Below are 25,247 nucleotides of genomic sequence, written 5' to 3'. Positions count from 1 at the left end.
TTTTGTAGGTATTGTACCCTTTATCATTTTGTATGATATATCGAAAAGCGTACTGCCTATGATAGCCAAATTTTTTATCTGTCAGATGGAACACTATTTTGTCCCTTCATGGACATCCTATAAAAAAAAAAGATGGAATACTATTCTATTGGCAGCAGAACACTTAGAAAAAAAAAACATAATGCTTAATATGTTGGTCCGTGCTATAGCCGCACGGGCAATCTTCATCTAGTTAATAAATAAAAGAAACTCTTGATTCATAAATTAAATTTGAATTTATTAAGTTTTATATATGTTAATATAAAAAATATTACTATTAAATTACCATCAAATATCTACATGCAAGCCTCTAAAAAATATGAAATTTATAAGCTTGAAAATATATCATGTTACCTGATATAACAATAAAAATTTATTTTCGTCTTTACTATCAACGATAGTATCGGTCCTGAATCATATAAAATGGAATGGAAGGCGTAATATTTTCGGAACAAACGGAGTGAACAGGAGTGGTAGCCTTGAAGTCGTAGAACACTCTAGTGCAAACCCTAAAGGTAAATTCCAAAATAGCTTACAAGATAACTTCAAGAGGTTGTCAATCAATATCCAAAGAAACTGATGCACTCGAACCAAAATTAAGAAACAAGAAGAAGATGAGAGTGCTAGTGGCGATTGACAATAGTGAAGAGAGCTTCAACGCTCTAAAATGGATCCTTGATTATTTCCTCAGGCAGCCATCTCATACAACGGAGGAGGAGAAGGAGCCTTCTACAAAGCTCAGTCTTGTACATGTGATGGAGCCATTCCCTCAATACGCCTACCCTGGTACTCATGGTCTGTACTCCCTTTCTTCAAACCCACGATTAGCTATTTTAATTTCGAGAAAATAACAAAGAGACAGATTCGTTAACAAACAATATTTAAATTTTCGAGCGTAGGTTTCTCGATAGAAAAATAATCAAATGAGTTTTTTTCCGAACGTATTTGACAAGCTGGATCCATACTGCAAGTTGCTTCATGCCATGAATGAAACGACGATTGTAGGCTTCCTAACTTCTTGATGTATTTTTGTCTTTGGGCATAGTGATAGAATCAGCAACTCGGGCGCAAGCGCAAGAGGCAGCACGAATACTGGCGCGTGCCTCTGAAATGTGCAAAGACAAAATGGTTGGTTTCTCTAATCTATCTTGTAAATTTTCATTAGTTATTATGGCATTTTTTAATTTAGAAAAAGTTTTATTCAATAAAATTTGACAAACACAGGTGAAAAGAGTATGTATGTGTATATATATATATATGACATTTCACGTATGAGTTATGACCCATATTAGGCTACCACATGTCTGTATAGGGTAAAATATACTATGTTATGTGGCCGCCCAAAAGAGGGACACGTGGAACCTAAGACAGGGGATAGCCAAAACCGTAGGCAACGGACCCGTCTGTCACCGGAAAAAATAACGCTCATAGGGATGCAATAAATACTCTTCGTCCGGTAGCATTTAATGAAGAATATTCCACAACATTAAGTACGTTGCCCGATATAAGGAATTTGACATTTATGTTCACCGTTACATCTTCATCAATGACCCTCATAATTGACATTAAAGAAGGGCACGATCCTAGGACCTCCTTTCCTAGACGTAGCTATAAATAGTGAGCTCTGTTATCATTGTAAGAGGACGAATTTTCTGGCAAACTAATACTACAATCTACTCAAAGCTCTAATCAATTTTATCTTCTTATTTTCTGTTCTTATTACTATTACGTCCGGAGGCTTCACTACCAGAGTCTTTATTTCTTTCATTTCGTCTTCCTATCAAGGCTAAGTGTTATATATTTCTTCAATTATCTTGTTATTTTAGGATCGAATTAATTCACTTGTCTAAAAATCACGTATAAATTCAACTGTATCGTTTTACGGGTAAACAGTTTGGCGCCCACCATGGGGACTAGACAGTCGTGAAATTAAGTTGATCCTTGCCCTTTTTACTAACGTGCTTTGATTATGTTGTCTTAGAAGAAATCATAAGAAATGGCAGATAACGGTGTTAACAACACGCACAATCCCGAGGTTCGAGGGGATCAACCTCAATTCGAGATCTCAAACAGTGACACCAACAACGAGGAGAATGATGCCACGCCGGTGCATGACAGGTAATACCCTCGACATGTCCGGGAGACAACTCCCGATGATGCCTGAGGAGGAACATGTCGTTGACACGGTAAGGGTCCTACAAGAACAACAGGCGATCATTCTAGGCCACCTCACGCGACATGATAAGGATATGACGGAGTTGAAGCAGACGCTGTCGGGGGCTTCGAATAATGCAAATAGACGAGATCTGGTCCCTCTCGGCACTCCCGCGAATCAAACAACGCAGAGGGTCGACAACAACACCCCGAGGGGCGAAGTTGGCTCCGATGGGGCTGGGGAGAGCAGATCTGACCCCAATAATAAAAACGATCCCTTCAAGAATGAACTCTTACGGTTTATGAGGGAAGTGAACGCCCGCATGGACTAAATCACGGGCGCACCGCCGGTGCTGAAAGGTCCGGACTCAAAGAAGTATACTCAATTTCCATACAAGCCAAGTGCGACACCAAAATTAATCCCAAAGCGGTTTAAAATGCCTGATGTGCAAAAGTATGACGGAAATTCAGACCCTCAAGAGCATATTACCACCTATACAACGACGGTGAAGGTAAATGATTTAGCTCCTCACGAAATTGAATCTGTTTTGCTAAAGAAATTTGGAGAGACTCTCACGAGGGGAGCCTTGACGTGTTATTCACTGTTACCCGAGCATTCCATAGACTCCTTTGAGATGCTCATAGACTTTTTCATCAAGGCTCATGCCGGGGCCAGAAAAGTACAGGCCCGAAAGGCCGACATATTCAGGATTGCGCAAGGAGAGTCCGAGTGCTACGAGAGTTCGTTACCCGATTCCAAAAGGAGAGAATGTTGCTCCCGGCTGTCCCGAATGAATAGGCGGCTGAAGCATTCACCAAAGGACTAAATCCGAGAAGTTCAGAAGCTTCCCGGAAATTGAAGGAAAGCCTGCTTGAGTTTCAAGCAACGACTTGGGCGGATGTCCACAACCGGTACGAATCAAAGATAAAGATCGAAGATGATCAGGTTGGATTTCCATCATCGACAAAAGGACGGGAAAAGAACAGAGAAAAATCAAAAGACGATTTCGACACGGACAGACGGTCTTCGAGGGGCCAGTTCTTTCCTTACGAACGGACCGAAGGCCGCAGTAGAGGCTTCCGTTCGGCAGACAGGTTTGCCATCGACAGAAGGACTGATCGTGGTCGGAACAATAGATCATTGCAGGATAAAGAAGAGCCAGGGGCGCGGGATCCTTCCTACCCCAAGCTGTCAGAATACAATTTCAACGTCAGTATAGTGGAGTTGGTGTCAACCATGAGAAACATCAAAAAAAAGCACGGTTACCGATACCAATGAGATCTGATCCCAGCCAGAGGGATCCCAACTTGTGGTGTGAATACCACGGGACGAATGGCCACCGGATAGGGGACTGCAGATACCTCCGGGAAGAAGTGGCAACACTGTTGAAGAATGGTCATCTTAGAGAATTCTTGAGTGACCGAGCTAAGAACAAGTATGGTCGTAACCGGGACAACGCGGAACCCTCGAAAGTAGGAGAAGATCCCCCGCGCCAAACTATCAACATGATCTTCGGGGGAACGAGATCAACGGGGTCACCTTTTTCGGCAGCAAAAAAGATAAAAGTATCAATAACCCATAGCAAAAGGCTCCGGCAAGTCGCCGAAGACTATCACTTTCACGGAGATTGCTGCTGCCGCACAACGACGCACTGGTAATGTCTTTAAATGTGCTAGATTTTAATATTAAACGTGTTCTAGTGGATCCAGAAAGTTTGGGCAATATCATACAATGGAGAGTATTGGAGCAAGCTAAACTCACCGGAAGCATCATTCCAGCCACAAAACTCCTCGTTGGATTCAACCTCTCGAGCGTGACAACCTGATGAGAGATTTTGTTACCCACAAATGCCGAATGAGTAATGAAAACAACTCTTTTCGAAGTGGTAGATGGTGATATGGGATATAACATTATTCTGGGAAGGCCGTGGTTGCACGAAATGAAAGCTGTGCCATCAACATATCATCAATTGCTGAAGTTTCCAACGCCTGATGGAGTTAAACAAATAAAGGGTGACCAACCGACAGCAAGGGAGATGAATGTAATTTCGATCTCCAGTAGCAAAGGAAAGGAACACGCGGCATAGCAATTATAGGAACCGGCGCCCGCTCCCAAACTAGATGAAGTTAGCCTGGGGGCAGAAACGTCGTAATTTTATCAGGTGCCGAGATATTTCCAGGTTCCAGAAGAGACAGATGCAACGAAATCCACAGCGGAAGAGCTTGAGCAAGTTGCATTGTTCGAAGAATTCTTAGAAAGGAAATTCCACTTGGGGACAGGACTGCATCCCGAGCTCAGGTATCCCGACGGAGGTAGCCGTACACAAGTTAAGTTTGGATCCAAACGTGTCTCCGGTAAGACAAAAGAAACGCCCAATTGCCGAAGCCAGGAATAAATTCGTCAAGGAAGAGGTAACTCGCTTACTTAATATCGGTTTGATCCGAGAGGTAAAGTATCCAGACTGGCTAGCTAATGTAGTAGTTCCTAAGAAGAACAATAAATTTTGCACGTGTGTAGATTATAAAAATTTGAATATGGCGTGCCCTAAATACTCGTTCCCACTACCAAACATCGATCAAATGATTGATGCTACGGCCGGGCACGAGTTAATGAGTTTCCTCGATGCTTATTCCGGGTACAATCAAATTAATATGAACCCGGGGGATCAGGAAAAGACTTCGTTCATAAGGAATTTCGGTACATATTGGTATAATGTGATGCCCTTCGGGTTGGAAAATGCCGGGGCCACTTACCAACGGCTCGTGAATAAGATGTTTGAAAAACAAATAGGAAAAACTATGAAAGTTTATATAGATGATATGCTCGTTAAGTCTTTAAATACAGGTGATCATCTTAAACATCTGCAAGAAACTTTTGACATCCTAAGGAAGCATAATATGAAACTTAACCCCAAGAAATGCACGTTCGGGGTTAGCTCTGGTAAGTTTCTGGGTTTTCTGGTATCGCAAAGGGGAATTGAGGTAAACCCCGATAAGATCAAGCCCATCGAAGAGATCCCAGACCAACTGTCAAGCGTGAAGGAAGTCCAAAGGCTCACGGGGAGATTGGAAGCTTTGAGCAGGTTCATTTCCTGGTCATCAGAAAAATGTCATCATTTCTTCGCACTGCTCAAAAAGAAAAATAATTTTGAATGGACCCCGGTGTGCTAGCAGGCTTTGAGAGATTTGAAAAAGTACTTGTCAAGCCCTCCGTTGCTTTCGAAACCAAAAGAACGTGAAACGCTGTTAGTCTACCTCGCGGTCTCGGAAGTCACAATAAGTGCAGTTTTAGTCCGTGAGGACGAAGGTACGCAATCTCTCATTTATTACGTTTGTAAAATTTTAACGGGGGCAGAAACTCGCTACCCTCATTTGGAGAAACTGGCCTTAGCTCTCGTAGTTGCCGCTCAGAAGCTGAGACCCTACTTCCAATGTCACCCGATAGCCGTGGTGACCACTTTCCCTTTGCGGAACATCCTTCACAAACCCGAGCTCTCGGGTAGATTGGCCAAATGAGCCGTTGAAATGAGTGAGTTCGACATAGAATATAAACCAAGGACTGCAATTAAGTCACAAGTCTTGGCTGACTTTGTGGCCGATTTCAGTCCTTGATTACTGCCTCTGGCAACCATAAAGGCAGTAATGGTGTCAGAATCGACATCGGGGGTTTGGACCTTATTTACGGACGGAGTTTCCAACGTAAAAGGGTTCGGGCTTGGTATTTTATTAATCACGCCTTCGGGGAAAACCCTAAGGCAAGACATTAGAACGGTCTTTTTAACTAACAATGAAGCAGAGTAGGAGGCTTTGAATGAAGGGCTCGAACTGGACCGGGGACTTGATTTCGAGGTTATCGAAATCAAATGCGACTCACAGTTGGTGGTAAATCAGGTTTACGGGATCTTCGAAACCAAAGAGGAGCGCATGCAACAATATGTTGTAAAGGTCCAGGCTTTGTTGGCGCGATTTCGGGAGTGGTCGATTACTCATATCTCGAGGGAAGATAATGCACAATCGGACGCATTGGCTAACCTTGGATCATCGACAAAAATAAAGGGATCGGAGTCCAGGACGGTAGTACATTTGATGAACTCAGACTTGGATACAGACAACTACTATGAGGTAAATGCAACTAATTTGGTCTGGGACTGGAGGAATGAAATCATCGATTATCTCGAGCATGGGAAGTTGCCCGAAGACTCCAAAGAGTCACGGGCGCTGCGCGCCAAAGCAGCGCGATATAGCTTCAGAGAGGCCAACTGTATAGAAAATCTTTCCAAGGCCGCTGACCCGATGCTTGGGGGCATCCGAAGCTAACTATGTTATGCTAGAAGTCCACGAAGAAATATGCTGCAATCATTCGGGCGCAGATTCCTTAGTGCTGAAATTGGTAAGGGCATGATATTATTGGCCCCGCATGGAACAAGATGCCAAAGACTTCGTACGAAAGTGTGATAAATGCCAACGCTACGCACCATTGGTACATCAACCGGCAAAAACCGTTGCATTCCGTTCTGTCCCCGTGGCCGTTCACAAAATGGGGGATGGAAATCATCGGGCCATTGCCGCTAGCCCCCCAAAAGGTAAGATTTCTTTTGATTTTGACTCACTATTTTTTTTTCTAAGTGGGTAGAAGTAGGTCCTTATCAGAAGATCGGCGAGCACGAAGTGGTGGATTTCTTGTGTGAAAATATAATTTGCAGGTTCGGAATACCAAAAGAGATAGCATACGATAATGGGCCACAATTTATCGGTGCAAAAATCACAAAGTTCCTCGAAGATTTAAAAATAAAGAGGATCACATCTTCACCCTACCATCCGAGTGTAAATGGTCAAGCGGAGTCAACGAACAAAGTGATTATACAAAACCTCAAGAAAAGGTTAGAAGCGGCTAAAGGTAATTAGCCCGAGGAATTACCTAGAGTTTTATGGGCATACCGAACAACGGCCAAATCGAGCATAGGAGAAACTCCCTTTTCCCTTGTGTACGGGGCAGAATCTTTAATCTCGGTGGAAGTAGGGGAACCCACCTTGAGATATTTCCAAGCAGATGAAAAATCAAATAATGAAGCAATGTTAGTCAACTTGAGCTACTCGATGAGCGCAGGGACTTGGCGCATCTAAGAGTGGCAACCCAAAAGCAGAGAATGGAGCGGTATTATAATCGAAGAGCCAACCTCCGTTATTTCAAAGTAGGAGACTTGGTCTTAAGGAAAGTAACTCAAAGCACCCGGGAGCTCAACGCAGGGAAGCGAGGTCCAACATGGGAAGGCCTCTACCGGGTTTCAGCTATCACCGGGAAAGGCTCATATGAATTAGAAAACCAAGATGGAGAAAAGTTGCCCAGCAATTGGAACGTGGCTCACCTTAAAAGATATTATTGCTGATGAACATCACCTGAACTGAAAGTATGTGCTGCACTATTTTTCCCTTCGTCCAGTTTTTATCCCAGTTGGATTTTTCTGGCAAGGTTTTTAACGAGGCAGCAACAGAAAGCATACTACGAAGAAAGCTTCAACAGCAGCAATAAGACCTTTAATAGCAAGGCACACAAGCAAAGATCCACTCTAGGATGGTTAGATAATCTTTTGCTCTATAGCAAAATTCCCACCGGGAAGCTAAGTTTGCTATCGAGCAAAGGTTACCCGACTGTTCAAACCACTAGAGGGTTGTTATATAGTCCTTCGCTCGATAGCATGAATTCCTGAGGGGAAGTAAAGTGTGTTACCGAGTTAAGGATTATCTAGCAATTCATTAGTTGGATCCTCGAAGGTACAAGGCTTCCAGTGTTCCAATTCGCATTCTTCGCATTTGAACACTGGGGGGGGGGGGACAACATGAGGATACAAACACAATGACTGCCACATCAACCGGGAAGCAAAAACCGGAAACATAGTTGTATCATCGGGACCGGGGACTGCGCGACCAGCCCCGTAGAAACAAGTTGTACAAGTTAGCCACAAGTAATGGCAATTTCTTTTTTTAGCATAACAAATGCTTATGTACTTTTTGAAAATAGAAGGAATAAAACGAAGTCCTTTTGTTTTTATCTTGTTTCTTGTCTGAACGATGAATTAACTTTGTCATTTGAAAGTTAAACAAGTACTTTAAATGCTAGTGCCGTAATGAACATGAGGCGTCCTCTTCAAGAGCATCGTAAACATAAGAGGGCCCTCTCTTATAAAAACCCTCACGTTAAAGGGTTGATTTCGGAAGAACTCATGCCCGGAATCATAATGATTTCGGGAAAAATACACCCAAGGCTTCACATAATAAGACGCAAACAGTAAAACTTGCGCAAAACTCTTAAGCAAAAAGAAGAGAATGCAAAGATTAAAACTTACATAAATGTTCAAACGAAAGAAAGACTCAAACAATACTTGAGCAAAAAGATGTTTTTATTTACAACAACATGCCAAAATGTCACATATACAAGAATTGGAAAAAGAAAAGAAAAGCTAAACTGTAGCATCTCTAGAACCCGGAGGAAGAGAAGTGTCCGCGCCCCCAGGGGAAGTGGATAGATCCGCCAATGGCTCAACATTTTGGCCTTCGCCTCTTCAAATTGAACCCTCAGCGGGGCAATCTCTTGGCTAAGGGTATCCACTTCTTGCTCGCTTTGCTGTAAACGAGCCTCCGATACAACAGCCTCAGTGGCTTTGGCTTCCAGTTCTGAGAGGCGAGCGACACTTTGCTCTCGCTCTACCAAAAGCTGATCTCGTGCGGAGGTAATTTCTTCCTTTTCACGAATCAACCTCTGAAGGCCCTCGGAAGAAAGAAAGTTGACCTACAAAGCAAGAAAGGCAAAACTCAGGATGTTCAGGCAAAAATAGAAGAAATAACAAATGAAGAAAGGAATGTACCGTTGTGGCGTTGTGCATGGCGTTGTTCAACAAACACTCTCCCGAGAATGCCTGAATATTTTCCCAATCTTTCTCTGAAGCCAAAGGCTTCAGATAATTAGCAAGCTCCACCGGCCGAGATAGCAAGTTGCATCCAGTAGAGACCGAAAGAGTAACATTCTTCCTCCTTTGTGGATCTTCAGAAGGGGCAGCATAATTTTGCCCCAAATTCCCATGAACTGGGGACTGGGTAAAAGGAACACCTTCTTCGTGGTCAGGTGCGACAGGTGGAGATGATGTAGCAGTTGCTGGTGGAAGAGTGGATGAAGGTGGAAATGATGTAGCAGTTGCTGGTGTTGGTGAAGATGGAGATGAAGCTGATGGAGTTGAAGAGTGAGAAGCAGCTACAGCAAACGCAGTGCTAGTTGTTAGTTGCTCATCAGCCGAGGACGGAAGGGACCCGGTACTCGGCCCCAAAATACCGGGTGCGGAGACTGGGACATGGAAGCGGGAATTAGCATTTTCCACCATATCATATTCCCCCCAGAGCACCGAGACATCGTCCTCGGATGGTGTAACTAAATCGACAGGTTAAGCATTCTGTTGAGTTGATAAGGATCGTCGCCTTCTATGTAGAGAAGTTCCCCCATCACTAGCTTCTCCATCATCGTCGATCATCACAGTGTCTATGACCGGCCGGGGAGGAGGGCTAGTCACCACAACTACCGAAGATGACTCGGGGGCAACGGTCTTCGCCCTCTTATTCTTTTCCCTGGCCACGGAGGAGCGTCTTCTTTTTAGTTGTTTGTCCTCCGGCCGGGGGCTCCGTAAAAAAACACTTGTACCCGAAGCAGGCCCGGAGACACCTGTTCGAGTAAGCGCCTCCTGAAGCATCCTCGCCGCGTCAGCAGGATCGGCCAAAACGTCTTCCTCGGGGACAACAACAGAACCCGCGGGTAGACCTGATTTCATAGAAAAGATAGAAGGGGTCAATCAATTCCTTCACATAAAAAACTGAAACAAGGTGAGTTTGAGTTACCATGGTTTTTGGCCTTCCACCCATATTTAAGGGCCAGTTCTTTCCACGTGCGGGTTTCATGTGTAGTGGCATCCAAGATCTTATGGACCCACTGGTCCAAGACTTAAACTGTCGATGGGACCCATCGAGTTGCTGAAACAGGCAAAAGATGGAGGATTAATACGGGTATAGAAAAGTACCTTATAAAAGAAATATTAAACAAGGAGCTTACGAGTGCGGTTCCATGCTTTCGGAAAGGATGAAGCCGTTGCCGGAATGATGTCGTTGGTGGCAACTGCAATAAACCGTTCCATCCACCCACGGTCGTTGTCATCATCCATGCTAGATAACAGAGCATGGTGGCCACGTTTGCTGAAATTTATCATTCCCCTATGGAAGATTTTGGGGTAATAAAGACTCATCACATGAGCTAAAGATAAATCCTCTCCCGTCTCTTGGCACAAGCGCCGAAGACAGGCAATCTTCCTCCACACAGAAGGACTTACTTGTGCCAAACATACCTGATAACGGAGGCAGAACTCCGCAATAACAGAGTCAAGCTCTCCACTCAAAGAGAACACACCCAAAGTAAATGGATACGTGTAAAAATATGTAAAACTCTCTTTGGGAAGGGTCACTCGCTTTGATTGATCAGGAGCAAAAATATTCAAATCATGGCAGCGGCAGTCTTCCTTCACAACTGGAACACTGGAAGAACGGATGGAAGAATGATCTGCCAATAGCCCATGAGCGAGGGAGAGCCGAAGGGAATATCTCTTCGAAGTCTTTTGTTGTAACAAGACTTCTAGGAATGATGGAATCCACCGTTGGAGGAGCAGCATCCTCGGCTTTGTTCTTGCCTTTTGAAGAGCTAACGTTCTTTGAAGAAGAAGCCATTTGGATGAAAGAAAAACTTTTTTGTTTGAAGGGAGTTAAAGAAAGGTTTATTAACAACAAGAAAGGCTTTAGAAAACTTGGAAGATTATGGAGTATAAGGGGAGAAGGTTGATGCGTATAAGTAAAAATTTTGGCGGCTAAATTCATGTCCATGATTACCTCGATAATCGGCAAAAGCTGTGCTGAATCATGGGATGACGCGTGTTCGGGGCATTAAATGCAGAGAGACGTGCGTTTAATCAACCATCAGAAGCCTTCAGAGGGGATCATAGTAATTCCCGCCAAAAGAGTGTTTCTACTAACTTTCCGGTGACCTAAAGTTATGTCACCGGAAAGTAAGGGGACTATCTGTATAGGGTAAAATATGCTATGCTACGTGGCCGCCCAAAAGAGGGACACGTGGAACCTAAGACGTGGGATAGCCAAAACCGAAGGCAACGGATCCGTCTGCCACCGGAAATAATAACGCTCATAGGGATGCAATAAATACTCTTCGTCCGATAGTATTTAATGGAGAATATTCCACAACATTAAGTACGTTGCCCGTTATAAGGAATTTGGCATTTATACTCACCGTTACATTTTCATCAATGGCCCTCATAATTGACATTAAAGAAGGGCACGATCCTAGGACCTCCTTTCCTAGACGTAGCTATAAATAGTGAGCTCTGTTATCATTGTAAGAGGACGAATTTTCTGGCAAACTAATACTACAATCTACTCAAAGCTCTAATCAATTTTATCTTCTTATTTTCTGTTCTTATTACTATTGCGTCCGGAGGCTTCACTACCAGAGTCTTTATTTCTGTCATTTTGTGTTCCTATCAAGGCTAAGTGTTATATATTTCTTCAATTATCTTGTTATTTCAGGATCGAATTAATTCGTTTGTCTAGAAATCACGTATAAATTCAACTGTACCGTTTTACTGGTAAACAATATCTGCATCCACAATTTGTTGGAAGGTTCCCTTTTTGTTCCTTTTTCACAATTTTGATTCATTTTGTTTAGTAAATTTATATATTTCGTGTTTAGGTCAAAGCAGAAACTCTAATTCTTGAGGGTGATCCAAAGAACATGCTGTGTGAAGCGACAGAAAAAATGAACATCGATCTTCTTGCAGTTGGTAGCCGTGGACTGGGCCAAATAAAAAGGTGATATCATAATATATTTTCCGATAATGCTTTTTTGTTGGGGAAAAAAACAGAATTAGCTGGTTGGTTTATATTTATTACTGCTACCTCGCCGTAAGTATTTATTAACTCAAAATACTCGCGTGTTCAACCGAACAACAGAAATCTTAGCAATTGAGTTCCCGGCCCGGAACTTCCAAATTTCAATTCGATTTTAGCAGTTAATATTTAATCACATCATTAATTTAAAGGGAAAAGGGTCAAATATACCCATCTACTTTGGTATATTGTTCACATTTACCCTTCGTTTATAGTATCGGGACATATCTACTCTAACCGTTAGCCAAACTTTTTAAAAATACCCTCCACCTAATGGAAATCCATCAAATTAAAAAAATACTTATTTTTTTAACCCAATAATAACACGTTAAACCCCATTCATTTACTAAACTTCTTCCTGATCATATATTAGTCATCTCCTTCGTAGTCACTTATTGAACTCAAGAAGTGAAAGACATAAAAATACTGACAACCATATATTCATTAATATATTGAGTCCCAATTCTTTTAGTATCCTTATTGTATGTTTATTATATTCTAACTTTTCTAATTTCTTTTTTTTTCTTCTAGTTTCTCTCTTTATTTTTTTTCACCATGTCGAACAGTACCGAGTATTCATCATGATTTTCTTTCCACCATGACTTGAATGTTTATAGCATCTTATTAGGTTAACAGTTCTGAATTCTTAAGGCAGTGTTACCAAAGTATTTCTTCCTCCAACGGTAAGCCTTTGTTGATGAGTATTCACACACCATGATTTTTTTATTCTGCTTTAAGCATTTGGGCAACAAGTAATTATCGTCAAATCACGCCTTAAATACCAAAGTTAGATTCTAAGCTATGGGATGAGATACTCATAATACTTAGTAACAACTGAACTTATAATGAACAAAAATTAGAAAATAATTAGAGAATATTCAATTTAATATCAAGCTACAGTCTAAGGAATCATCAAGAATGAAAGAAAGTACACCAACAAGTTGAAAAGCTACTTAACAACATAAGTACACTAGCTTCATATATTAATCAAATAATAGTAGTATTAAAGTATATATCAGTTGTTACCAACATACAAACAAACTGTCAAGTGTGCATTACATTAGACAAAGGATGTCATATTATAACCACACAAAAATAAAAACGAAAGTGATAACATGACATCCTAATGCCACCATGAATAACTAATAACCAAAAATTTAAGTTCTTACTAATGCTACTTTCACCATCATTCTCGGTCTCTCTTTAAATAAATAAAATGTGTTAAGACGTCTCAGAAATTTAGGTTCTGTATTTTTAAATGATAGGTTTAATGGGTTATGGGTTAATGAATTTTTTTAAAAATAATTATTTTATTAATTTGGTGACTTCTATTGGGTGGAGGATATTTTTAAAAAGCTTGACTAACGGTAATGATAGATATGACCCGATAATATAACGGAAGATAGATATGACCAATATACTAAAGTAGAGGGGTATATTTGACCATTTTCCCTGATTTAAATGTCAACTAAATGTAGATTCGAAACCCAGTAGCTATTTCTTTTACGCAAACCTTCAGCTCAACAACAATTCTAAAAACTCTAATCCCATGGAAACACCCACCTTTTATCCTCCAACACCATCAATCCTTCTCTTTACCCTAGCACCAGTGCTTTTGCCACGAAAGGCCCTAAAATTCAACTACTAAAAATAAGATCCAAAGAGGAAGAGATGAAGAATATACTAGTTATACACTTAAAATACTAAAAATATAGTACTAGTTTTTAGTGTATAGTTGAAGTAAATCTTCATATATACTCTGTATAATCGATATATAATTAGTGTTTGTATATTATACACGGGTTAGACATCGATTACAATCGAGTATGCAGAGATTATAATCTAATGACAGTAACCCAGAAGAAGAGAAGCAGAGTTTGTGTCAAACCCAGCAAAATAGAAGGAAAATAATGAAAGTACCTCAACAAACATTTCAATTATATTGTACAAAGACAGTAGTGGATAGGTACCAAAGCAACCACTCCAAAGAAAATAAAGAGAAATTTTTGCTTAAAAAGTTAACAGAATAAGAAACCCACAAAAAATAGAATCCAAATGGACATAACAAAAGAGAAGAAAGAAAAGTAGAATAGAAAGAGAGAAAGGTTGTAGAAAGAGAAAAGAGAAAGAGAAGCCGAAAATGTATAGATGAAGAGAAAAAGAGAAAGATAGAGGCGGCCAAAAAGTAAAAATTTATTTCGAGTGGTTTATAATGAATAAGGTCTTTTATTTTAAATAAGATTAAATGGGTTGTTAAACTAGTTAAATATTTTGTATTTTATAGCTTAGTGTTTTTCCCTAGTTCTACAAAACTTGCAAATGGGTTTTGTAATTTCCTACTTGTTAAATGGGATGGCATTTAGACCTAATGCTTCGAATGTAGAGTACACAGAGAAATATTATGTTGTGTCTTAGTCTATAATTAAATAAATTTTGTACCGAAATTTATTTTCACTCGTATGGATAATTTTCTTTTCCCGTAAAGCCGGCCACTTCGATTTTATCACTAAGGTTCTGTTGCTAAACACGTTTAGAATAGTTTGCTTTACATTTTTGAAGTTCAAAATTTTGTTCATCATTTGAACATCCAAAGACTTAGAATTCACTACTGTTATAAATACGACTATGTCATCTTGGACAAATACTTCGAAAAAATTTAAGACATGAATTTTCTTCTTTGTACATCGTGAAAATCTGACTAAACTTGAATGCTTAACTCTGGATATTTCAGGTAAAAGTTATTTGTCATGGATATTAGATTTTGAAATTCATATTAATGATATGTGTGTTGGAGACCTCATCAAAGATAAAAATCATATATCAAATCAAAAATATTCCAAAGCAATGATATTCCTGGTTCCCACCTTGACGGAGGTTTAAAAATAGGATATCTAATTGTGAAGGAACCACTTATATTGTGGAATGCCTAAAAGAAAGATATGGCCGGAGAAGATAGTCATTCTTTCGTAAGTACGTTGTGATTGGGTCCATCTACGCCAACAAGATTTTATATCAATTAGTGAGTATAATTCTAATATATTTAGAATTATTTCAGAATTGAAATTATATGGACAAAATGTCATTGGTACGATACGTTGGAGAAAATATTCTCCACTTTTCATGCTTCAATAATGCTCCTGTAGCCGCAATATCGAGAGTTGAGATTCAGAAAATATTATAAACTAATTTCACATCTTTCATGGCGAAACTTCATAATGAAATATTAATGAAAATCATGAAAGTCGATTTACTGATTCTATTTTATTCCTTAAAGTGAATGAGATGATATTACGTTAATCTAAGCATGAAAAAGGGTGGTATGTACCAGTTGTGATCGAGAAAGAAATTCTTATCAAGATGGTCGTTAAGCACCGAAGAATACCTTTCACCACCAGTAGTGAAAAATGACGAAATCATGAAGCAATGCAAATAAAAAATTCAAAAACAAAATTAATGTGGAGCACGTCTTAATGTGTTGTGATGGTTTTTCTTGCACATATAAGCATATTCAAGAATTCATGGATGAGAAATATTTGGTTCATGACGAAAAATAAATTGTGTCAGGAGAATTTATGATAATTTGTTGGTATGCAATCAACAAGTGATGTTGCATATAAAACAACATGATTATAAGTAGGGGTCTTAACATTAGTTGGAAGTGTTTGATAAATGACTCTATAAGGTATTTTTTACTATGAACAGGAACCGCATGATGTTTAAATTTTATCCCAACTAATAGAAAATAATCATCAAAAGCTTGAGATGAGAATTCTCCAACGTTATCAAGGGGAATACCCTTAATGGGATAATTCAAAATTTGGGCCCCTAATCGAACTATATGTGCTAACGGTTTCGCAAACGCCAAGTTGCGATGATGGCACACATGAGATCATCTTGAATATGCATTTAATTTTCTTATGATGTGGTGCTCGTGTCAATTTGGGCAAACTTCGACTAATTTTAAATGGAAGGTGTTGTCTCCGACCAACATAGGTATCGAGTGTTTCTGCCCGCCAAGATTTTGACAAATAAAAATATGTCACCTAGTTATTTTTTACCTCCACTGAAATTTAAAACTGGTCTAAAAGATGCATCTATTAGGATCATAACATATCTTACAATCCACTGCAGGGAAGATCCATATATATATATATATATATATATATATATATATATATATATATATATATATATATTCCCATGTATATGTTTTAAGAATTTCAATTTTCGTTGGAGTGGTCTAGTGATCAACTTGTCTTGGCGAGAACCAGCACAATAAAATTAATAACTTGTAAGATTCTTCAGGTTGTTTAATGGTTGTCCATATTAATTTCAATGTACAAATGTATTTGAATTGGTTAGTATCTAGTTTATGACAAAGTGTACATCATTGTGCTAATTTATGTACAATTTAAGTCAGCAGACAAAGTTGATAACTTTTTCTGAAACATATTTCTGACCGAAGATATTCTTAGTATTATAGAGATATTCAACATTTATTTCATTTATTCTCTCAACTTGATTACTATTTTGGCAGTTATATTTAAAATTTAATAAGTTTTTTTTTCAAGACAGAAGAGAATAATGCATCATAGTCTATGATAAGTTTGGTTCTATAAGGCAAAAATATATTGGCTCTTTGGAATCTTCAATAAATTTGTATTACAGAAATTGTGGTGACGTTTGTCTTTCCTATTAAGAAATAAGAAAAGTATTTCTAACCTTTACATATAACATGTGTGTTTTCCATTATCAACTAAATAAATGTCTTCGTGATTTATGTTTGACTAAACAAAACTTAAAAACGATCCATATATTCTTTAAAATGAAACGACATAGATAAAGTAAATATTATAGTAAATGTCATTACTAAAATAAAATATGACTTGTACTATATTTACAGTATTTACCCGAAAAACGGAAAGAGTTAAATTTATATGTAGTTCTAAGGATACGTGATATAACTTGGTACAAATTGAAAAAATAAGTAGAAATATATCGAATATTGACTGTAAAAAAGGAATGAATACAAACCCAAATTGGGTAGAGAATGATTTATAAATGAACAAGATGAACCAATGTTCAAAACCCAAAAAAGGATAATATTTACTATATGTGTGTAAATCTCAATAATCTTTGGAATGCGAGAGTATATGAATGTATATCTTCAATCTGTCCTCTTACACAAATGATAACCACTCTTTATATAGTGGATGAATCGTACTTTGGATACAATTAAAAATAAATATTGGGGATCCATGATAGAATAGTTAATTAGCTATTCCTTGATTTTCGCTGAGATCATCTTCCCTAGTGCGGCTACAACGGCTCTTTGTCTCTTGGCTCGATCTTGATTTTGGTCGGACTCGGTATTGGTCGGTCTCTGGGTCTCAAGCTCGACCTTGACTCGAGCTCGATCTTGACTTGAGCTCGGTATTGATCGGTCTCTGGATCTCGAGCTCGACCTTGACTCGAGCTCGATCGGTCTGTGGATCTCAAGCTCAATAACCCAACTTCACATCATAGCTCGATATTATAACGACGACACTCGGACCGTCATGCTCCAATCTTGACTAATCACACAAAGGGCAAACTCGGTTTTGACCGTATACAGTTAGTCCCCTCGTTTCTCAGAAAGAAGGTGACGAGGAACGATATGATTTTTCAATCTCTAACTAGATACATACTGACGTCTGCGTCGAGTCCGATCGTGACGTATGTGACAAATGTCCTGTCGGTCCAGTTACCAAGGCATTAAATGCGCGTCAGTCGATGGTCGGCCACTGCCAATTTTGAATCGTTAATGTGACATCTATAAATATCCCCCTTCTTCATCATTTCAAACTTTTAAGCCCTTTTCATTCCAATCTTCACAATCCTTCGCCTTCTCCCAAAACTTCCTATTTCCAAGTTTCTTGTTCTTCTCAAAACATCAAATACTTCAATCTCCCCTCTATTTTGTTCACAGAAATTTAGATGGCCAAAACGTCTAAAACTGTTCCGCAAAAAGAGGCCGCTTCTTCATCACGACCCGCCGGCGGTGAGGATGCGACGGAGCCTCGCCCTGAGGAATTCGTTCCGATAGGGTGTTCAACTGTCGGTGACTTTAAAGTTGAAAAACCATCTTCGGTACCGGGCCGATGTGAGCCGATGTCGAGGTACCAGTGTATAATCACCGAAAAAATTCTCGAGAAAGTCAAACAAGAATGCAACTGGGATGATAAGCACGTGGTAGTACCAACGCCTGATGAATCAATTACTACTCACGTGGAAGGGTTTCTAAGTGTTTACACTTATCCTTTCACGTTGGGTCCCTTAGACCTTTTCATCATCGCCTTTTGCAAGAGATACGACGTGACCCTCAGCCAGATCCATCCTTCTTTTTGGAGAATAGTGATTCTTCTCCGATTTTTCTCGAGCAAAATCGAGGGGTGTCTTTTCACCTCGGTCACCTTGTGCGCTTTTATAGTCCCCGACTTTATCGAGGAGGGTTAATCAAGCTTGCTCGCCGAGCCACCAAAGCGACGTTCTCGAGTATAGACGAGACTCGTGACCGAGGTTGGATGGGCCGTTTTGTTCGAGTCAAAACCTCGGACCTGATCCCTGCCGATGACATGCCATTTCCTGAAAAATAGAATATGAACCGTGAGTGCTTATTTCCCTTCGTTCGTTTTAATGTTGTGACTGTCTTTCATTTTCTTGATCCATTTTTCCTTTCTTGTCACAGTCGTGGTTCGGATGCCGGAACCGATTCCGGGTCTTAAACAATGGGTTGAAGGTCTGGTGTTGCAGAGACCGTACTCTGAGCGTGCTTGGGTGGAATTATCAAAGGGTCTATGGGAGGCTCGTAGTCATGGTAAGTCTCTCTTCTTAATTTGTTTGTCATTTGTTCATCTTTAGTTACTTATCCCCCATTTTCCCTTTGTAGGGCTCGAGAAGGATGTTGTCATGAGCCCTCCATCTGGTGATGAAGAGGTTCCTGCCCCGAACCAGGTTAAAGAAAAGAAGAAAAAAGACGCACCAAGTTCTCCGGTCTCGGAAAAGAAAAAACCGGCTAAGAAATCTCGCAAGCCAAAGGGGGGCTCTGGTGCCATGCCTTCGGAATCGATCCGCCGATTAAGGGACGAGTCCGAAGAAGGAGAAGAGAAAATAGCCTGTGTACGGGCTAATGTTGTGATACAACAATCTTCCGAATCAGCGGAATTAAATAAAGGAACCCTAGCCATAATCCCAGAACAAAAAAAATCCGAGACTATTCCGTCTCGAGCTGAGGTGATTGAAGGAGATACCGAGAGTAGGATTTCTCGGCCAGTAGAAGATATCTCGAGGGATGAGCTCGGAATAGTTGATATTAGCAGATCCCCTCAGATTTCGGATGCTATGATCCGTGAGGCCAGCATGTTAGAAGGTCGATCCTACGAGGGCATTCAGGAGCCGACCGATATCCACGGTTTTCTGGATGGGATCGAGTCAGCTGCCTCGGATGAGGTTATCGGGTTTGGTGGATTACCGATACCAAAGAAAGCATCATGGTCGGGCTCTGGCGGGTCTTCATCAGTTCTAAAACTGGTGGACCGATTGCCTGCCCTGAGTGTTGATCCCGATCGTAGGCGGAATGTAGTGCCCTCCATCCTGGAGGATACCCGAATTTTCTCTCCCCCCTCCCCTCCCCCCCCGTGGGGGTTGCTAGTTTCCTTCGGTCCTTGGTGACAGAATAGGATAAATCAGCGATGAATGAGGTAGGACCCGCCTGCCTTTTCAACGAGGCCCAGCATGCTCTGAATCGTGTAACTCCTATGGCATCTCTGCTGTTTCTTTTATACTTAGAATTGTAGATAGTTCTAACATTTTTTTGTCATGTATATAGGCTTCGGTGTTGCATCATGAGGCTAATAAAAGAGCTTATGCTAAAGTGGCCCAGTTCAGGATCGATGTTGAGGTCAACCAGACCAAGGCCAAGAGCATGGTCGAAGATGCTAAATGGCAGGCTCGGAGGGAATCTCTCGAGGAGGTCAGTGCTCAGGGCTTTGATGTTGAGGCCGAGATTGAAATTTCCAAGGCGGAGGAAAACAGGGCTCGAAGGCTGGCCTTCCCTGAGGAAGACTCCGATAGCTCGAGCGAATCTGAAGGTGGGGAAGATCCTGAGGACGCGGCCTCCGATGAAGACCAAGCAATTTAGGATGTTAGGTAGTTTTTGTTATTTCTATTGAGGTTGCTTTCGGCCTTTGTAAAGAACTTCCTTCAGGCCGAGTTGACTTTGTAAAAGATTTATATATATAAAACTTTTCCCTTTTATGGCTTCTGAATCTTTTGCCTTTTTGTTAACTTATACAAAGGTCAAAAGTGCCTTAGCATTGAATAATTATTCGAAGGTCCAAGATTAAGATAGTAAGGACCGATAGTAAGTACTACACTCTACCGTTTCTTATAGGTAGTCCCCGAGTAAATGTTCGAACTCAAACTGAGGTGGCCCTTAGGCTTGATATTGTCAAATGAAATGATTTGCTCAAACTTGAAGCAGATTTTTAAGCTTGACACGTAGTCCCCGGTTCTTGGCAACGGAACGGCGAGGCCTCGTGCAAGTAGCGCCGCAAGGTGCCGTGCGCATGGGGCTATTCTCAGTACGTGCCGATTGCCATCGGTTGTTAACACTTAGTGAGAAATCAACAAAAGTTGTCAAACAACCAATGTGGACAATTGGACATGCATTCTTGAAAAGTCTAGACTTGGTTAACTGTTCAAACTTAAATCTTTTGAATTGATGATTATTCTCCCAAACCAACTTTGAACTTCTCATAGATCATAATCGACCATACACAGAAGTCACAATACATAAAGTGAAGTTGTATTCTTTATTTAATTAAATTATTTGTAATATATTGTAAATTGTTAGGGAAAGATAGTAAAAGATGGAAACCTCATATACTTAATTTTCTATTTAAAATAGTTCGAACTTGTATCAATGTGGCCCTTGGGCTTTGTGGTTGAATGAGAATGATTTCTCGAACTCGAAGTGAAAAACGACCCTTAGGCTTTTATGGTCAAGTGAGTGTTTGCTCGAACTCGAAATAAAAATAACCCTTAGGCTTTATGGTTGAGTGAATGTTTGTTCGAAATCGAAGTAAGAGTAGCCCTTAGGCTTAATGGTCGAGTGAGTGTTTGCTTGAACTCGAAATGAAATAGCCCTTAGTCTTTTATGGTCGAGTGAGTGTTTGCTCGAACTCGAAGTAAAAAACAGCCCTTAGGCTTTATGGTCGAGTGAGGGTTTGCTCGAACTCGAAGTAAGAGTAGCCCTTAAGCTTAAAGGTCGAGTAAGTGTTTACTCGAACTCGAAGCAATTTAGCCCTTAGGCTTTGTGCTCGAGTGAGTGTTTGCTCGAACTCGAAGCAATGTAGTCCTTAGGCTTAATGGTCGAGTGAGGGTTTGCTCGAACTCGAAGCAATGTAGCCTTTAGGATTTATGGTCGAGTGAGTGTTTGCTCGAACTCGATTTAATGTAGCCCTTAGGCTTTATGGTCGAGTGAGTGTTTGGCCAGGGCTCGAGCAAACTACGCGGGCATGGTTTGTTTGACCATTTGGCCCTTACAATTTTTCCTATCGAGACCCTGTTGCCATGAAGTAAATTTCTTGCATCGAACTTGATATATTCGATGTCAATGCCCCCCAGTATTCGAGGTTGATTATAAAGAGGCATCAGATACTGTTGAATTGTTCTAAGTTAGCACGATCAATGGTTGTCTCACTAAAAACCTTGCCGAAAAACCCATTTGGGACAAAACCGGTCTAAGGAAAAAAGAGTGCAACACGTGCTTTCAGACCTGAAGGCTTCGAGTTGAAGAATTCATCCCTGTTTCTGGTCGAAACACCTGCAATGGTTAATTTCGAAATACAAATGAACATGGAAGGGTTGTACCTTAGCAGTAGTATCGTTTTAGGTTCGATACGTTCCAATTGCTCGGTAGTTGTTTTCCGTTTATCACACCGAGCTTGTAGGATCCTTTTCCGACATTTCGAGAACCAGATATGGTCCTTCCCAGTTTGGACCCAGTTTCCCTTCATTCGGATTTCAGGTGTTGAGGGTGACTTTCCTTAGCACCAAGTCCCCGATTTTAAAATGTCAAAAATTGGTTCTTCGATTGTAGTATCTTTCGATCCGCTGCTTTTGGGAAGCCAATCGGACGAGAGCGGCCTCTCGTCTTTCATCCAATAATTCTAGGCTCGTGTTCATGGTCTCATTATTTGAATCCTTTGTTGCATATCAAAACCTGATGCTAGGTTCTTCGACCTCAACCGGGATCAGAGCTTCGATGCCATAAACCAACGAGAATGACGTTGCTTCGGTACTGGATTTCGGTGTTGTGCGATATGCCCATAGGACCTCGGGTAGTATTTCTCTCCATTTTCCTTTGGCGTCGGTCAATCTCTTCTTAAGATTTTGGATAATGGTTTTGTTGGTCGATTCAGCTTGTCCGTTCCCGCTGGGATGATATGGTGTTGATAGGATCCTTTTGATCTTGTGATCCTCGAGAAATTTAGTTATTTTTCTGCCAATGAATTGTTTTCCATTATCACATACAATCTCGGCTGGCATCCCGAATCGACATATGATGTGGTCCCAAATGAAGTCTATCACTTCTTTTTCTCTGAATTTCTTGAAAGCCTGTGCTTCAACCCATTTAGAGAAATAATCAGTCATAAACAAAATAAACTGAGCTTTAGCTGGGACCGATGGGAGGGGGACGACGATGTCCATTCCCCATTTTATGAAAGGCCATGGAGATAGGACCGGGTGGAGTAGCTTCCCGGGTTGATGAATCATGGGCGCATGTCTTTGGCATTTGTCAAATTTTCGAACGAACTCCCCCGCATCTTTTCCCATATCGGTCCAATAATACCTTGCTCTGATTACTTTGTGGACCAGCGAATCGGCACCGGAATGGTTTCCACAAGTGCCCTCGTGAATTTCCCGTAAGATGTAATCGGTATCTTCTGGTCCCAAACATATTGCCAATGGTCCATCGAACGTCCTTCTAAACAGCGTTCCGTCTTCGGACAGGGTGAAATGTGTTGCCTTTATGCGCAAAGCTCTCGATTCCTTTTGATCTGATGGAAGCTTCTCGTTCTAGAAGTACTCTATATATTTGTTTCTCCAATCCCAAGTTAGACTTGTGGAGTTTATCTCGGCGTGACCTTTTTCGATCACCGATCTTATGAGTTGTACGACATTCCCCGAGTTGAGTTCGTCATCTTCGACCGATGAACCTAAGTTTGCAAGAGCGTCGACCTCGCTGTTCTGTTCTCGGGGTACATGTTGCAAAGTCCATTCTTTAAATTGATGTAGAGTCACCTGTAATTTATCCAAGTACCTCTGCATTCGATTTTCTCGGACTTCAAAAGTCCCGTTAACTTGATTTACCATGAGGAGGGAATCACACTTAGCCTCTACAACCTCCGCTCCCAAGCTTCTAGCTAGTTCGAGACCTGTAATCATGGCCTCATACTCGGCCTCATTGTTAGTCAATTTTGTAGTTCTGATAGACTGTCTAACTACATTACCTATGGTTGATTTTAGTACAATGCCTAATTCGGACCCCTTCGCGTTCGAGGCACCGTCCGTGAAAAGGGTCCAGACTCCCAAAGAGGTACCCGATTTTATCAGTAGCTCTTTTATAATCTCGGGTACGAGGGCCAGTGAAAAGTCAGCCACGAAGTCCGCCAAGATTTGAGATTTGATAGCGGTTCGGGGTCGATACTCGATATCGTATCCACCGATTTCTATGGCCCATTTGGCCAATTGACCCGAAAGCTCAGATTTGTACAAAATGTTTCGAAGAGGATAAGTTGTCACAACATGTATCAGATGACATTGGAAATATGATTTTAGTTTCCTAGAGGCACTTATTAAAGCAAACACTAATCTTTTTAAGTGTGGATATTTAGTTTCGGCCTCGCCTAAGGTCCGACTGACATAATAAATAGGGAATTGCGTACCTCGTTCTTCTCGAACCAGAACTCAACTTACCGCTATCTCCGAGACAGCTAAGTACAGGTAAAGTTGCTCGTCCATTTTCATGGTATGAAGCAGCGGCGGGCTCGATAAATACCGCTTTAGTTCTTCCAAAGCCTATTGGCATTCCGAAGTCCATGCAAAGTTGCTTTTCTTCTTAAGCAGTGAGAAAAATTGGTGGCTCCTATCTGAGGATCTCGAATGAATCGTCCCAGGGCGGCTATCCTCCCCGTTAACCTTTGCACAGCCTTTACATTATCTACTACCGTGATGTCCTCGATAGCTTTGATTTTATCGGGGTTGATCTCGATTCCTCGGTTGGACACCATGAAACCAAGAAACTTGCCCGAGCCAACCCCGAATGCACATTTTTCGGGGTTGAGCTTCATATTGTACTTCTTTAGTACGTTGAAAGTTTCCTGCAAATGCTTTAAATGGTCCTCTACTCGCAGGGACTTAACTAACATGTCATCAGTATAAACTTCCATTGATTTTCCTATTTGTTTTTCGAACATTCGATTTACTAGGCGTTGATAAGTTGCACCAACATTATTTAGACCGAATGGCATTACGTTATAACAGTAGGTATCGTACTTAGTGATAAACAAGGTCTTTTCCTAATTCTCCGGGTTTATCTGTATCTGGTTGTACCCAGAGTAGGCATCGAGAAAACTGAGAGTCTCGTGGCCGGCCGTGGCATCGATCATACGATCGATGCTAGGCAAAGGAAAGGAATCCTTAGGGCATGCTTAGTTCAGGTCTTTATAATCTATACACATTCTAAGTTTGTTTCCCTTCTTAAGGACTACCACCACATTTGCTAGCCATTCGGGGTATTTTACTTCTCTAATGGATCTTATTTTAATAAGTTTGGTTACCTAGTCCTTGATGAAGGCATGTTTGACCTCGGATTGAGGCCTTCTTCTTTGCTTTACCGGATGGAATTTCGGATCCAAGCTCAGTCTATGAGTGGTTATTTTCGGTGGGGTCCCTGTCATGTCAAGATAGGACCAAGCGAAACAGTTTATGTTAGCTATAAGAAATTGAATAAGCATTTTCCT

The 25,247-nt window shown here is 40.8% G+C and overlaps 1 protein-coding gene across 4 annotated transcripts in view; it reads left to right on the top strand.

The window, feature by feature from the left end:
* Nucleotides 1–456: 456 nt before the first annotated feature.
* LOC142173874 (uncharacterized) overlaps nucleotides 457–25,247 on the top strand; it is a 34,396-nt gene continuing 9,605 nt past the window's right edge. The window contains exons 1-5 of one of the 4 annotated variants that reach the window (XM_075239793.1): nucleotides 465–554; nucleotides 731–834; nucleotides 1,085–1,167; nucleotides 11,984–12,102; nucleotides 20,048–20,405. In XM_075239793.1, coding sequence (XP_075095894.1) covers nucleotides 795–834; nucleotides 1,085–1,167; nucleotides 11,984–12,102; nucleotides 20,048–20,390 — 585 coding nt within the window. In that variant the 5' untranslated portion in view covers nucleotides 465–554; nucleotides 731–794 and the 3' untranslated portion in view covers nucleotides 20,391–20,405. Of the gene's footprint in view, nucleotides 835–1,084; nucleotides 1,168–11,983; nucleotides 12,103–20,047; nucleotides 20,406–25,247 lie in introns of those variants that run through there. The other 3 variants (XM_075239792.1, XM_075239791.1, XM_075239794.1) reach the window with 3 other exon arrangements.

This window comes from Nicotiana tabacum, chromosome 19 (assembly GCF_000715075.1).
Source record: "Nicotiana tabacum cultivar K326 chromosome 19, ASM71507v2, whole genome shotgun sequence".
NCBI lineage: Eukaryota > Viridiplantae > Streptophyta > Magnoliopsida > Solanales > Solanaceae > Nicotiana > Nicotiana tabacum.
This window is presented reverse-complemented; position numbering and strand designations above follow the sequence as displayed.